This window comes from Cariama cristata, unplaced genomic scaffold (genome assembly GCF_000690535.1).
Source record: "Cariama cristata isolate BGI_N322 unplaced genomic scaffold, ASM69053v1 scaffold7184, whole genome shotgun sequence".
NCBI classification, from domain to species: domain Eukaryota; kingdom Metazoa; phylum Chordata; class Aves; order Cariamiformes; family Cariamidae; genus Cariama; species Cariama cristata.
In genome coordinates this window covers 22768-40037 of record NW_009613468.1, presented here as the reverse complement: position 1 = coordinate 40037, position 17270 = coordinate 22768, and the positions used below count along the sequence as shown (strand labels likewise).

Sequence of the window (17270 nt, the reverse complement as noted above, 5' to 3'; positions counted from 1 at the left end):
AGGAATGCACAAGCGATGGAGCCTTTGGAAGGTCATGCAGGGATCCCACACGAGTACTGGAAACCACCCTTCTCTCTCTCTATTTCCAGTTCAGCATCTGACAACATGACACAGAGCTGTAAAGCAGCAGCCCAGCCACCACCTCTGTTTCGGTGGCTGTAACACTACTTTGTTAGATCAGTTCTGGTCCCATGGCCAACTAAAGCCAGCTACTTAAGGCAAAAAGTAGGCTGATTTCATTTTAGTTCAGAAGAATGTGCTAATGTACTTACCATGCTAGGAACTGGAGACAAGCCTTTTTGTTCTCTCTTTATGTTCTTCACCTCCAAATTCATGCTGATCTGGTCCGACATCCCAAACTGCATAATTTTGTAATGGTTACAGAAAACCACCACTAAACTATACCCACACTGTAAAGCAGGGCAGTCCTCTCCTACTCTATTGTTGGCATAGTTGTCAGAATATCTCTCCGGAATCCAAAAACACAAGTGTGATGCTTGGTTTTTTACGTGTGGGGTTTTTTGTTGGTTTTGGAGATTTCTTTGTTGCTGTTTTAAAATGGGTAGATGTGCGATACCAAGAGCTTCACTTCGTGTAGAAAGCATCATTGCAATCCCTCCAAGATTCCTTGTTAACTATAACATCAGGGAAGGACATATTCTGTGATGTCAGAGTGGCCCAGGAGACACCGGAGGTCACCAAGGGCTTCAAAGCTCCTCCAACTATCAAATCTGTGCAACATGCTACCCTATAGCAATTCCTGTGACAAGCCATCACATCACCTGTACAATAAGCTCCAATAAATTTCAATCACCATTATTAGCTGCATTGCTTTATTGCTCTTGCAGAAGAGTTAGAGACAATTTCATTAAAACTGGGTAAAATTTGTTGGCTAAATATTTATTTGTTTTTAAACCATTACCATTTGCTATTATAACATGTGTAGTAGCTCAGGACATTTCCTAATACAGGTTAGGACATAGCACTACAAAATTAACTTTGGGTTTGCTTTTTTCTTTTTGCTTTTTTAAACGCACAACCCGGAACACAATTCAATGTGTGGACTTCACTTTTAATCATGTAAGTGTAACAATAATTAAAGAAAACAGATCTGCATTATAAATTCATAGCCATGCATGAGACACAGTTACACTGTTTCACAATGCATGTTGTCAACTACCTTGCTTCTTAAAAGAGTCACTTTTTGGACAAAAATCTCTGAACATTGCACCATGAAGTGGTGTATTCCCACATCTTAAATCATACGTTTGGAAGAGTGGACAAATAGACACACGAGCTTCAATACCCGCTCAGCTTTGCAAGCCTTCAGCAATTTTGAGATGTAATTCCGCTTTCTCATCTTTGAATGTAAATTAAAAACATGCCCTCAAACAGATGGGCCTCCACCATAATTTAACCTTTCTATTTCTTGCTCAGCACTCAGCAGCAAACATAATGAAGTAGAGGAAGAAAGGTCAATCTGAAATCTCAGTATGAAACTACCCATTTTTACAGTTTCACATACCAAACTTCTCCAGCCATTTTTTCACGCTTTTATAATTAAAATTTCCGATTCTTAACAGTTCTCAAGTTTTGCTGTAATGGTAACTTAGAACAGGTTCACACTACAATATAAAGATTTACAATGATCAGATCAAGATAAAATTTGGTTTCTATGTAGAGTTTTATGTATCCTTTATATATGAATTATGTTCTCATCTGCAGCCTGTTTTTACACCTTTCCCCATTCAGTCTTGCCAGACTCCACTGTTTCTCAGCAATCCCTCCTGTTTCTCCTCCAATTCTATTTTCTATGGCTGGAACATCCTTCAGTTCTTATTTCTACCACATATGCATATACCTGCTTTTCTGAAGTCCCACATCTCCATAGGAAGACCGCATAATACAGAATCTTACACTGTACATACTTTGAATGAATTATGTAGCTGAGATTCTGGTGAAATAAATGAGCGTGGAATTGCACCCTTCAAAAGCCACACGCTCTGCAGGCAGTCCCAAGCTATTGCCACTAACCTCAGAAAGCTAGGGGACCTTGAGCTTCTCTTTGCACACTTCCAACACAACTTTGGAGGGCATAGGTACGGAGAAGATAATTGCTCCTGGCCAGAAGCTCCAAGTCTCAGACTACTGGTTCTCCAGCCTCCAGAAACATTAAGTTTTTCTACTCTACTTTAAGTGGAGTAGATCGAGGGCAAACCTTGCTGCAACACTGAACAGCAGAGAAAACAATGGAGGACATGAGTACAAACAGGGTTTTTCCCGCCCTGTAACATCCACCTGAAATTCAAAGACTAATTTTCTGATTCTCTCTTCTTGGAGCAATTGTCTATTAATTACAGTTTACACTCCCATTAGATACACACAATAAATTCAATCTGTCAATCTTCTCTCCTTTGAGAACAATAGTGCTTCACAGGCTCCAACTACTCCTCTGCAACCTTACCTGGTCCTTCTACCAACGTTTCCTTTATGCTCCATCTTTTCTCTACCAGCAGCTGTGCTGCTTCCCCAGCAGCAAAAGGGCCAAGACAGACTGAAGCCCAAATGCCCCTATACGATGTAGCATCAGTTTGCCTCCATCACGCTGTCCATGACTCCCAATTTCAGTAACACAAAGATCTCCCAACATCAAATAATGCAAAGCTAGTACTGGTACAGAAGGGCTCTCATACGAGTTTCATGGCGGTCTTTACGTGGCAGGAACTTAGCGAACTGAAAGAAACTCTTAAGGTGCCACAAATTCTTATTGTAAGTCTGTTGTCAATTTACCCATCTCACTCACTTAGAAAACATCGAAAAGAACATAAAACTCTCATAGAAAGACTAAAATAACAACTTGTGAAGAATCAAAAGCACTACATAAGTGTAAAATAGTATTAGCAGCAGTGCTGCAGTTCCCACCATTAAAATAATTTCCATCTAAACCCCATTTTAAGGGACATGGAGCAGATTCCTCCTAGACTAGAATTATCCTCCATTATCATCCCAAGGATAACCTGCTACTTCTGTACAGAGATGCTCAAATCCAGCTGTACCCCTCCCCTCTTAAGGAGCTGAAGAAAATTCAGGAATAAAGCAAAGTAACAATAACGTTTAACAAACAAGTTGAGAAATAGAAACTATCCCAACATAATGATCATGGTGCTTACATCTTCAAATTCTGTACTGAGGGAATTTATTTGCATTGTGTCAATCATTTTAACAAAGATCATTAATTTTACCAGTAGAAACCCTCTTCACATGAAAATTAAAGTAAAAGGTTGTGTTTCCTTTTAGAATACATTTAATGATTACTTTTGCTTCTCCTCCACAGATTATAACATAATCAAGCAAAGTACATAGCACAGGGCCAGGCGAAGAGAATAAAGCATCTCCGAGTCACTCTCCTGGAGGGCCACTATGCCTACTTTGTGAAATAAATATTTGATCTGATCTCAACCCATATTTGAGGTAACTGCTTCTAACATTTTCCAAAATTGAAAATAAAGCATCGAAAATACTGAAAAAGTGACTAGTAAAAAATAATTTTACCTGTAAATTGTTTTCTGTGACTCTGTTCCACCAAACCATATTGATGGGTACTCCTGTTTTACACCTGTCAGCCAGACAGCCGATAGGGTTCTTTGATTTTCTTGCTTTTGATCCCACCGGAACTATCCTCTCATCCAGCATCCCCAGTCGATACTTCCTGGGCTACGAAAAAGAAGGAGAGAAACCAGGCCACTCCTAACAACCCTCATCTAAAGCTACACTAAAACAGGTATTACACTGTGATATGATTTCTGGATTGGTGGAATAGGAAACAATTTGCAAGTAAAATTTATCTGAGACTGTTTCCTTTCAATCCTGACTATTTGGCTATAATAAACAATACTTTTTAAAAAGTGAAAATAAACTTCAGGGACTACTAATTATTTGTAGCAAAACTGTCCATCACAAGTCAGCCACTGAAATACGAGTATAAATTGGGAAATTCCGTAAAAATGAGGAATTGTTAAAAAAAAATCCATATTTCTCAAATAGATACCTTCAATCGCATCACAATAATGAACACTTCCCTTGAAATTTCTATGAAACAAGAAATTAACATTGACTTTTGTATGCCTGTTTTTAAATTCAAACTTGCCAAGACTCCTGAAGACTTGCTTTTAAAAATCAAGTAGAACTGAGTAGCCAACTGCAGTAGAACTCCATGAGAAAAACATTTCTGCTCAAGTTAATATTCAGAAGATTAACTTCAGCTACTGGCTTAAGTGAAAATAGACAAGAACTACTATGATAAATGCATTGGAAACAGACTTAAAATTGAGAAAACAAAACATGCTTGAGGAATTGAACATGCAGGAGGTCCTTGCACCTCAATAGGAGTGACATTTCTATTACACTGGCAATGAGCTCTACAGATGAAACTATAAAGCATGATATGAACATTAAACTAGAAAAGCACACTGTAAAAAAAAAATCTGTTAAAAACTTTCAAACAGGTAACGTGCAGAAGTCCTCCAGATTTCTCTATGCTTTCAAACCTATGTGTACCAACCTAGACAGTAAATACCACCAAAATAAATATTTCATCACCTATGCATATTTAGATCGGATCTTTTATACCAATTATATCAACAGCTGGACCAAATTGTAGTGTTTGGTATTTTTGTTTGGGTTTTTTTGTTGTTGTTTTGGGGATAGAAAAGCAACTATCATCATCTGGATACAGACCACTTTAAGTAATCAAAACTTAACTTACCTTTATTCAGATATCTACTTCATCTGGCGCCTTAGAAATCTTAGCAACATGTACCTTGACATACATTTTAAAAGTTGTTCCTCAGGAAACAAGGAGAAAATCTAATTGGGGAATATTCCCCACTCATGCACACACAATTTGTAAAACACAGGACAAAACAACCGCAAAACGGCTGCAAAAACAAAACCTAAAGAGATTCCCTCCTCTACTTCCCTGAAAACTTTTAGGCTGAAAGCTTTGGAAAGAATTAAAACTAAGTAGAGTCACTAGTACCTCATTTGCCTAAAAACAACAAACAAACAAAACCCCAAACACACTTTAGTTAAGGTTTTTAGTTAAGCCCCCAAGGATATCAACATTGACTATGAAGTACAAAGGCAATAAACTCCATGAAGATCAGGTTAACCAACTTTAACAATAATAAACAAGACTGAATTTTGCCACACCAATTAGAAAGTTGGTAAACTGTGTGATGGGTAGCGCAAAGTTCTCCTATAGTTCAAATGCAAACCTGATCACAGTAAATCTACACAGTGGTTGTTTATTGGAACAATCACTTGATTATTGGGCAACTTACCACCTTAGTAATTCAGAAGGACTACCAATATCATAAACTGCAAAGCTGTAAGGTCTGAGAAGCCAGACATACAAATAACGTTGGACTTTCGGGCAGGGTTTGAATGCAGTATGTGTTTTCCTTAGCCTGGCCATTGGAAACAACGAAGAGTAACAGTTTCCCTGGCAGCTTCCCCATCTCCATATTCTACCAAGCACAGGAGCACAGTCTGCCTCAGACTGCTGGACTACAACCCGGTGTCCAAACACGTTCCTATTCATAAAGGGTTCTTTTAATCCTCCATAATAAAAGGTGATCTATAAATATTTTGAAAAGGAGAATCAAAACAAAAGAGGAACTGAGCCAACCCAATAGGGAGGCTATTGCGGTTACAATGGGATTCAGATTCCAGGCAACATAATGAAACAGTATTTCAGGCTTTATGAAAGACCATACCGGGAGGCCAGGGGGGCAAACAATGGTCAGTTCTATGCCATAAAGCAACACAGAGACAATATGAGTTCATATACCAGTAGTTCTTGGCCTACTGGTATGAAAAAAAATAAACTAAAAAGTGGGTGAGACTAAACTAAAATTTTTACTTTCATTATCCACTCTAAAACCTCACCAGGGGACTACTAGGCCAGGATTTCATTGTTCAGACAGACATTAGAAGACTGGATACAGACTATTAACATTTGGAAATAAATTTTGGTCTATTTGCAACAAAATCATTCTAAATTACACTTGTTTTCAATGAGGAAAATGGCATCTGATTCAGAAATCCAATCTGAGTTTACAGGAGACCAGAAAAAAAGTGTCTGCCAAGAGGAAAGATTCAATAGAAAGGAAAGATCAAATATATGGAGCAGTTTGAAGAAGCATATCAACTTTGCTACACCCCTGCCCTATGAAGAGAGCAGCAAATAAAGCAACAGGCAGAACAGCGCATCTTGAAACAAGCAGGAACTCATCAGCTGCTGCTTCTCTCTGTACTAAATTAATCTATCTACGTAAAACACAGAGGCATGATGATCTTGACAAACAAAGCCAACTTCTTGGCATGGGGACAATTTCTCTTGGATGATTACAAAAGCAATTGCATTTTTGCCTTCCCTGAAGTCTTTCTCTGAGGTAAAAACACCTGTTCAGCCATACAGATGAAGGGATAGTTCAACACACTGAACTTTTTTTTGAAGGGGAAGAAGGTGGCTAAAGCACTCAAACACTTCATAATCCTTTAGCAAGTATTTCTCAAACCAGGTTGCAACTCCTAATACGATTACAAGTTCCAAATGAGTTGTGAAAGGTCAAAAACATCGCAACTATTTTTAAATGGAAAAATAAGGTTAATCTACAATAATTAAAATAAAATCTAAGAGAAAGAAAAAACCCAACAAAACCAAATTATTACAAAACATTACTGGAAGAGTTAAGTTCCTCCAGGTCAAAGAAGTGCGAAGCAGTAGTAATTACTGGCTGTAAATGTTTACATGAGGCAGGGAACAGCTAACTATCTTTAATTGCTAGCAACAGCTTGGCTCCCCAGGGTGAGAAGGGTAAGCTTTTTCAACTGTAGCTAATAATTATAACCCTTGCCATGTAGAACCAAGCTGCCGCCAGCAGTTAACAATAGGAACCTACTGGCTGGCACGATGAGAGAGGTGGTGTTCTATTTGGAAAGAGAAACCCCCAAAATCTGAGAAACATTACACTTGAACAAAAGAAATCCACTCCAAAACCAAAAAGGTCCTTACTGAGCAGCATCTTCACGTCAGAACACTACTACAGATGAGTAACTTAATTAGCCCACACTAGAAAATATTCCTCAAGTCAGTTTAATTACTTGCTTCCCATTCATTCAACAAGAAGTCTGGGAACACGTTGAGCAAGTTTATTTTCTTCCTACTATTTGCTGTAGCAGTGTCTTTGCCCCTAGTTCCTCCTGTTTCATGGACAGTGGGCAACGCCAGCTTCCTCTTCCCAATGCAGGGCTGGACATACCACATGTAAGATGTTACAAGGCTATCCTAGAGGAATAAATCTAAACAAGAAAAGGTTTACAAAGATTCATACCGTAAAGATTCTTCCTGACTCATAACTCCCATGTAATATTTAAGTCTGGATAAGCTGGCAAATCAAACTACACAATGCCAAAGTTTTCTTCCACTGATGATCTGCAATCAGATGGTTTCAGGATCACCCATGTCCCAAATTACATTTCTGTTCCTTAAAACGCACTTACCTCTGGTGGCCTTTGAGTTTCAGACTTACAAGACATTTTCTGTACCAAACAATGCACAATTCAGTTTGGCATACAAACACACGAGCAGGCTATTCTGTTTTAAAGTATTGTGAATAATCTCAGCTACAGTAATGCTGTCTATGTGCATATACTACTGAAGCAAACAGAAGCGATCTCAAGCCTTCCTCATCACAGGCTAAATTAAGCAGCATTACCTTAAATTACCATAGCTAAAAGGTATCACAGTAGCATTAGCTAGGGCTCATCTGTTGTACAGTGACTTGACTGTATCCACATGTACAAACAGATAAAAATAAATATTACATTGTCAGACACGAAAGATCAGGTATACAATATCATATTTTCCTTGTACTACTTATAACAAAATTAAGCAATATATGGAATTTTAAGTTTCAACATTGACTTGTTTTCTAAGACTTCCCTTTTTTAACAGAAGTTAGTGGCAAAGAGATCATTAGAAGAAGAGTTTAAACACTCAACTAGGGTGCTAGTCTACTCAAAAATAACTAACTTTTGTTGTATTAAGTCTTGAAAACTAAAAGCTAACTACAAGCCATTAGTATCATTATTGCTATTTTTACCCAACAGCCATAACCAATTAGCTGGAATAAGACAGTACTTGAAACACCCAGCCATGGATATCAACTTCAATACGTTATTGGGGAAAAGCACACTAGTCTGGGCAGAATCCCTATATAGGCGCAATCAGCTAAGAAGCATCTTAACTCTGAATACAACTGTGTAACTGGATTTAGTAATTAGTTCTACAAGATGTTTCACCTGAACATTACGTATAGTCACCAGGAGTATCTTAACAGGTTTGCAATCCAGTAATATGAAAAAGATAAGTTGTCCTGTCATTACCGTTTAAGCCTTGTGGCCAATAGAGCTACAAAACCCCTTCAACATGGCTTGGGTTTGTTGCTATCAAAATATTCTCTCCTCTTCCTCTTTCATTACCACCTCTCACTGGTAAGAGAGTCAGATGATACTTGTTTTCTGTATCTCAGCTTCTGAAGGCTGGAACCAATTTTTTTTACTTTGATATCCACAAACACTGGAATTGGAGCCTGGTCAACAGGTTAAAAATAATTAAGTGTGTGTTTGCTTGGTTGGAGTTTATTGTTGGGTGGTGGGTTGTCTCCTTTATGAAAAAAGGAAGATTATGCTAACATTTATCAAGTTTATATGCTTGTAATTTTAAAGTTTATCATGTTATACATTGATATTACAGGCACTTACAGACTAGCCACCCTTCCATCTGGAACCTTTTTTAATATTGTTCATGAAACCTTGAGTTTGGCTGGGGATAAAACTTTCACTAGTTGAAAAGTATCATACAGAGACAAACAAAAAAGATTCTTCTACCTAAAGAAAACTAAAACGTGTAATTTTGCATGGAAACAGATCTTATTCCAGAGCAATATATCTGATCACTGCAAAAAAACTTCTTGGTTCAATCAAATCTTGGAGTGAAAGTTGCAACAGACCAGGCATTACATCGTGCATTTTAAACCACAGCTAAGGAACACTTTTTAGTATGTACACCTGAAAAGTTTATTTCATGAGTATATATGCCGTAGACATGAAAACCTTGAAGAGTTCAGAAGTAGCTAAGGAAAACTGACCTATCTTTACGTCAAACCTTTTCTCATTGATTTTGCAGCCTAGCTAGGTTGGATGAGTTATGAATTACCACAACAGCTAAAACCTAGCACGGATGTAGTTATACTGACAAAGTTCTTTACTAAGAAACTAATATGTTGAATTGAAACAAGCTGATGGAAAAGCAGGCTTTTACCACCATCGTTAGTGCAGATAGTTCTAACTGCATAGTGAAGACTTGCAGGGTACCACCACCCCAAGGTATACTTTCAAAAACTCCATTGAGAAAGGAGCACTCAGTGAGAAAACTACAGGTTTTTTTAATGTTTAAAGGTCTCTTTTCTAATAGGCCGGACGCTTTTATATTACTTATAAAAAGAGTGGAAAAATGATGCACACTTAAGAACCAAAAACATAGGTAAAAGAGGACTAAAGACTGATGCAACTTTTACTCCCATCTTTACTAAACATATGATTTCTCAATTTATATATGTATTTTCTAGCTGCTTTAAATATTTGTACAGTGTCTTCAACAAATGTGTGCACAAGTTTAAAAAAAAATCTTTCAATTATTTTACTGCAAATCACTCTTAAAGACTACATACAGCTTGGCATAGAAAGAAACAAATAAAGCTTGTAAATATAAGCAAAAGCATCTTACACATTAAAGTTACACTTGTAGTTAACTGCCTCGGCTTGTAAGCTGCACCTGACAAAGTCTAGGTGGCTAACTGAAAAGTTACGCTTTAAAAATGATGAGTGAGGGCAGCATTTAAAGTTTTAGATGTCTGTAGGTCATAACATATATCTGACCTGCTTAGATATAAAACCAAAACAAGCAGAGGCCTTTTTAATACAATTCAAAGTAAGTGCTGCACTATGCAGTCATCTTATTCTGCTCTTCTCCTTCTAATACACAGTAGGATGAGGCAACAAAAATACGATGACTCCTCATCAATATAAAAGCGTTACATATTTCTAAAAGGAAGTGCTTTAATGATTTGCTTGCTTATAACACAATGATCACTAATCCATACACAAAAATGAGCAATATATTCTCTCATGTCACACTTAAAGATGAAAAACATCATACTACACAGTAATTATTCATAGCAAGAGCACACGACCTAGGAACAATTCCAATAACTAAGTATTCCATAGAAAAATGTAAAACAGGTTAGATGATATCATACACTTAAAACGTATTTTAGACTGAGGTAAACATCATACTATCTGCAAACATTTATTAGTTTTCTCTAGAAGCGTAGTCTGTCTTTCTATACTCCTGCAACAACTTTTTTTTGCATCACTTACAAATTGTAATGCTTTATTATCACAGTAGGGTGGATAATACCAGAAGGAAAATTTCAGTTTGAAATATAAATCTAGCCCAGGTACATTATTATGTCTGGGTAGCTATAATTCTGCAGTTTACAACACAGTGACCTGACATGGTGTTTGGTAATGGTCCCTCAACTTCTGAGGACATGATTCATGCTTCTGAGATGGCATTCAGGAGGCTATGAAACATGAAACGACTGTCTTGGCACATTTTCCTTAAAGGTAAATACAGCAAGACTAAACATGGCACACATGGCTTTTCAATGAACATCACTGAACTATATAAAGATCAGGTATCAGAGGTGTCAAGATAGAGCTGAAGATGGGAAGCTGGAGAGAAATACAGCTTCCCAACAGGCAACAAAACTAGATGGAGGACAGGACACTCGAAAATAAACCAGCAATAGTTTAGGTCTTAATAAAGCTAACTTCAGGTCCTGTGGAAACCAAATTCTTGTTTTCTTCTAACATGAGAGGGGAAACCCTCCTTGTACTCATTAAAAAGTTTGCATTTAGGCAGACTAGGTCTATGGGCAGTCTTTAGTTTCAAAATCATTTTCTCTGCACGTTTATTACTGCTGATCAAAGTATTTGAATACAAGAAATCTGCTGTCCAGTCTCACTCGCTGCAGATCCCCACTGAGAGCCCTAAACAGCAGCACCCTGTTCTGCGTGAACTTCAGTCCAAATAATCTCTCCTATACTTCCCATTCTAATCTAGTTTAGAGTCTTTTGGTCCTGGCTTTTACTCACCTAAAACCAGTGGAAGGAGTTTTTAAAAAGCCTTCAAAATACATATGAAACAGCATTAAAATTGTATTGAAAGTTGTTCACTACAGCAGTTGGTTCAGTCCTTGCTGCCTATGGACTAACAGTGGTTCCCACCTTAATGGCCCTGCTCTAGGTGTGACCGAACAATTAAAAAAATGAAATGGACATAAACCAATGTTAGGAACTTTTCAGAAGAGTTCAGTTTTCATGAGGATTGAAGGTATGAAAAAGCAAAAGTAAAATGTAAAAGCAATGCTTTTCACTATCCTGTAAGGCTGACCGGTGACAAGTAGGGGAACTCTTTAGCCAGGATTGGTGGCAACAGTCTCAGAACAAATTTAAACAAAAATTTCATCATGTATTTTATTTTTAGTGCATTAAACTGTCATTCCCTTGGCAACAGATTCTGATCAGTTATGTTGCATGTGTTTTTATGAACTGTTTATCAGAACCACCAAAATGAATGCAAGGAGTTTTCCAGCCAGATCATTTCAGGGTTTAGAGAGGAGCACTTTTCTAGCTAATGGCTGAAGTCAATTTAGGAAAAACACCCAAGAAGTTGAAGTTCAGAATGCCACCCTGCTTTTAACAAGCATAACACATACTTGAAGAAAAAAATGAAATAAGTGTGACATCATTATTCTCAGAAAAGAGGGTTAGTCTATTATTAAGTCTAGCTTTTGTTCCATGCTTCACAAATCCTATTTGTGCATTGTAGATGAATACTTACCTGGAAATCTCTTATAGGAAATTCACTTTAAGGTTGCTTGTCTTACTGCATGTGGAGTTACAACAACCGGACAGTAAATCCAGAAGGTTTTACAGTTGACAGAACCTCCACCAAGGCTCCATCTACAGAAATACTTAGCTCCTTTGATTTCATTTTAAGTATCCTACAAAAATGTCTTTAAATAGTAATCTTAGCTTTCCTGAAATCTAAAATTGAAATGCAGTTTAATAATTTCTAAACAGAGAAAATAACCTCAAGAATGTTCATAAAAATTCAAGGACTATGTTTACTTTTTAAACAAAGAGTAGAATGTCTTTATAAACATGAAAATAATCAAAAGGAACTTAAATAGCCCAGTCACACTAAATAGCTTCAAAAAAGCTGTCTAATTAAAAAGCAAGGATATTCAGAATTACAATCAAGTCTTATCAATAAAATATTAAAAATATCACATATTTGCATCTATATGGCTTGCCCACTGTTAAAGGGCTGCCAGGATAACATGATTGGCAATATCCAGAGACAATAAAGATTAATAAACTGAACTTTCTTGCTTAACACAGCTACATATTACATGCTTTTACAGGAACTATTCATGGTTTTATGTAACATAAACATGCAGTTTTTACACAGTTGCAAACAACTTAGCAGTTCTAAATATTTAATATATCACAATTCTAATTTGTAAAGGAAAGCGATTGCTCTTTATTCACTTACCAAGGCCGTATTGTATCTGTCTTCCAAGTCAGTGATAAACGAAGGAAATGCTGGTTTTGCCAGCTAGTTCAGAACAAACAAAACCTTAGCCCTGGGCTCTTAGCAAGAAAACGGAAAGTTTTTTTTCAAACAGTCGATGTTATGAACACCTACATTTGAGCTAGTCACCAAGGCTCCCTTTAGAGTCAATGAACAGAAGCACATGCTTCTAGAAGGCTGGCTGTCCTGTGTTACAGCAGGCACCAGGCTCTGGTCTGATAAATCACACTGCTCAAACTCCAAATAAACCCCAGTTACTGGGGTGGGAGGAAATCACACAAGTTTTTAAATACTTGGCACTCAAGCATTTAGTGATTTTGAGGAAAACCCTTGCTACAACTTGAATACTGTACTCAAAAAATACTAAAAAACACTAAGAAACTACATCCACAGTTATTTGCAGTGCACTGTCTGGTAGCAGAAGTCAGTTACAAAAGTGTGATTAATTTCTCATAACTTTATCCATCAATTTTTATCTACTTAAAGCAGCCACTGACATCTAGTCTTTTCCAAAATACTTTTCTCAATGCGAGCGGAACGTTCCTTTAAGCTGCTCATCTCTCTCTGCTGACTATAGAGGGAGCTTGGAAGCCTAGATTTTTAGACATCTCAAGTAATATCAGACAAAAACTTCCCCATTACTAGTATTATTTAACAATCTTGTATACAAACAGACATTACAAAATAGCAGTCATAACAAACAATGAATTATTAATATGCAAAGCAAACCACAAACCTCTTTCAATTAATGCCAGTTATAACTAAAATACGAATTGGAAAAAATCCAAGTCAACCAGTTTCACAGATAGATCTTTCTCTTGATACTATTTTAGCAGTGAGTGGCTTAATCTGCTGATTTGTTTCTTGGGGGATAAAAAGGACCAAGTCAGAGAAGACTCTACATTAGTATTTGAGTTTTGAGTTATTTGAGCTTTACACTCAAATACTAATTGGTTTGTTTTCATTTTATACTGCTTAACTAACTTTGAAGTAATTTTTAGAGGCCACTCTGGTCTTTTAGTGGTCACTCTGGCAATACTTCTGTATGACTGCTCATTTTCTTTGGTGCATGTGGTTTATATACATAAGCGCACACACACGCACATCCACAGGTGTGTATATATATATATATATATATACACACACACATACAGTTCTTGCAGACTGCTAAAAAGGAAGGTAGGCTTATTTTCATTCTTACTATCATCAGTAAGTGGATAAACAACATATTTAGCTGTTTACATCCAATTTCCAGTGCACTATACTGGCATTAAGGAAAAGGGCAATTCAGAGATTCCATGTAGTTTGGATACATCATAACATTAGGAAATTAACATTCTACAACAGCATTTCATTTCAAGGAACATTAGTCTGATGGGCCAACTATGGTAATTATCTTTAAGCTCAATCTTCACCTGCAGGAATGATACAGAGCTCCCAATTGCCAATACAAATGAAGCTCTATGAAAAATCACAAGCCTGCTGATGTAGCTTGCTTTTAAGATAAAGCATTAGCAACTACAGGAAAGTTTAGGATCACGTGGCTAACAAGAAAAGTAGTAAACCATGAAAGTCATCAGTGAAAGTTAAATTTGATAACTGCTTGGGACAAGATAATGCCTTTTTTGATAAGCCACAGTTCACTAAAATAAGAAGGAACTCTGGTGTAACCAAACTTCTGTCTCTTACTCCAGCCACTGCATTTCTAAGTGTATAACTGAAAAAGACCACAACCTGTGTTGGAGCAGGTCAAAGTTGTTTGAAGATGCTGTCTAGCCCTCAGCAAAAGAAAGATTTCTCAATACAGATTAGAAGGGGAAAAAAAAATCCCAAACCCTAGCTTCCCAATAATATCATCGAGTGTCTTTCAAACTAAATGCCTTTCACACTAAGAATTACTTTCACGTCATGTACAAATAAACGACGGAATGGTTCTTAATGTATTCAGAACTTGTTGCCATGAAGGTTTGCAGGTGGCTTGTGCCTCACTACAATAAAAATAATTTGCTTTCAAATTCAATTGGCTATGTCCTTCTTTTCATATTCAAAGCATTCTTATAAACTTCAGTTTACAAATGCTTGGAATATTTCTTAATAGCAGAGCAGTCTGATCTGGTGCAGCAAAAATGAAGTAGTAAGATCTTATTTACATCAGCAGCAATGTATTCAAATAAATCTAGTAATATTAGAAGAATCATCCTTATTTCACCTAGAATTTCAAGTTATTCCAGATCTTCTTCCCTGTCAACTCATATACAAATATGCTACTTAAGATTTAGTTGTTGCTTACCTTCCTCCTCTGAGACACGCTGAGGGCAGCAAAGTCATTAAACAAGGATGAATTTGGTGAAGTTAGTGGATCTGTAAAAAGAATGTAAAACAACGTTATGTATCTCTAATGTTAAAAAGAAATTTTACACTTCTTAACTTACTTCTGTATGGAAAAAATCCTTTTGACAAAAAAAAGTTTAGCAACCACGCTGCTAAAAAACTCTGCATTTATTAGATACTGTGCAACTGCTAAATTGAAATGGTGCTCATTAGCAGAATTTAGTAAGTTTAATTGCTTTTAACACTATTTCATGCCCATCAAACATTTCAAAGTCTTCATCTCCAGTTACCCAAAACTAGTAATCTTCTGTATAACACAGTGTTACAAATAATGATGCGGACCTTACTTGTCCTGTCACTGTTCTGCACCAGTTTAAATCGGAAATAAGGGTAGCAAGCCTCCATTCCATTAGCAGCTTTTTATTGCTTTTTCTTTGTCCCTATGCATCCTTTCCAGAGCTGACACCAAAAACTGAATAACAATCACAGACGCAACTTAAAACTCCAAATTGCACGGGCAGAGTTGTCAAATTAGCAGATGACTGCCAGCCATAAACATTGGTGTTTTGATGAAACACTTTCTTCAACATTAATCAATACTCTTTAAAAGGGTATTCCTACAAGTGAAGCACAGCTTGGTGGAGCAGGAGCCGGGGCGGGGGCAGAAAAGGACCTGAGACACAGCAGAATTTAAACTGGTTTCCAAAAGTCAGTCTGGTTTCTCTCCTTCACATGCATCACCATCACTGTTTGCCCTGTCACAGTCAAACTCTGACTGCATTTAAAACCAGAGACCTCCACTGCCTTGAATAGCTAATTGTGCAGTTGGACAAAAGCAGCAGAATTAATCACAAAACCTACTGGAAAGGAACCAGGAGGACGAGGGGAAAAAAAAAAAAAAAAAAACACACAAAAACACACACACCCACAAATTTCAACTGTCAGGCAAGTTAATCTTATAGTAGTTACTATCATGCTTAAAAATTATAACCCTAGTAAGCAGGCTAGCTGCAGGGTCAGTCAAGGAAATGGGAGTTCTAGAACATCATTTACACAGCAATTTTCAGAGCAGAAATATGTTTGAAATGTATGCCCTTGCCATAAAGGAGTAGTACCCTCTTCTTTAAAAAACTTTGTTTGACAGCTACAGCTGAAATAACCTGCAGTGGTTCTGAAAAGCACATTACAGAAGTTCAATATATCCTCCACAAGAATTTAGTAAGTAATAAGAGGTAAAGTACTGCTTACAGGGCAAAACTTAATAGCTATTAAAAATCATCAGTTATGTGATACATTTCACAAAACCCATAGACCCTAAATTCAAGAATAAAAACCTGTACATTAATTCCACACAATAACTCACTTGAAAAGCACAATAAAAAAGAATACTATTGCAGAGCAACATAAATGTGTAAGCTATCAGTGCTTTACACTGGATATCCAAACTAGCATTTCACTTGAAGTGACAAGACCGACAATGACTTCTTTCAGTCTTTCCCCACTGGAGCAAAGAGAACGCTGAAAATTTAGGAGTTCAGTAGTGCTTCAGCTTTGTATTAAAAGTAATCATAAAATATACTACTGTTAAAAAAAAAGTTCTACTGCATCACAAATTAAATCAGAGGAGAAAAAAACCTCCCTTAAGCCTCAGTTTTGTGAAAGTGAATCTCAAATTTCCAAACATACTTTTATATATATATTACTTTAAAAGTACTCACCATGGCCTGCGTACTGCTTGGCACTGTCATTGAGAAGGCTGGGGGAGCTACTGCTATTTGTCATCCTCTGCAAAAATAAAAGACAAAAGTGTACATGTAAAACAACAAAGCTATAAAAGACTAAGTGAGGGCACTGGGGGTGATATTTAGAAAGTTTCAAGAACAGACGATGAAACCTGTGCTCATTCCCCATGTAGTAAATACTCTCAGCAGACAGTGATTTGTAGTTGACAAAAATATTTAGTAAAATGAATGCATAAATAAGTGCATTTCACAGGAGAGTAATGCAAAACAAAAATGACTGTATATTAAAACAAAACACTACCTTCACGAATTTCTTCTAACTTGGGAAGGCCTATCAAACCTACGGTTCTCTTCCTGCACATTGTCAAAATGTTACAGAAGCCAACTACTTATCTCCTCTAAACACT

At 36.9% G+C, this 17270-nt stretch overlaps 1 protein-coding gene across 3 annotated transcripts in view; it reads right to left on the bottom strand.

The window, feature by feature from the left end:
• PAN3 (PAN3 poly(A) specific ribonuclease subunit) overlaps positions 1-17270 on the bottom strand; it is a 68324-nt gene that overhangs the window by 40794 nt on the left and 10260 nt on the right. Inside the window, exons 1-4 of one of the 3 annotated variants that reach the window (XM_009699036.1) lie at positions 16840-16906; positions 15081-15151; positions 12752-12814; positions 3553-3714 (exon numbers count right to left, since the gene is read on the bottom strand). In XM_009699036.1, coding sequence (XP_009697338.1) covers positions 3553-3714; positions 12752-12814; positions 15081-15151; positions 16840-16903 — 360 coding nt within the window. In that variant the 5' untranslated portion in view covers positions 16904-16906. Of the gene's footprint in view, positions 1-3046; positions 3051-3552; positions 3715-12751; positions 12815-15080; positions 15152-16839; positions 16907-17270 lie in introns of those variants that run through there. The other 2 variants (XM_009699038.1, XM_009699037.1) reach the window with 2 other exon arrangements.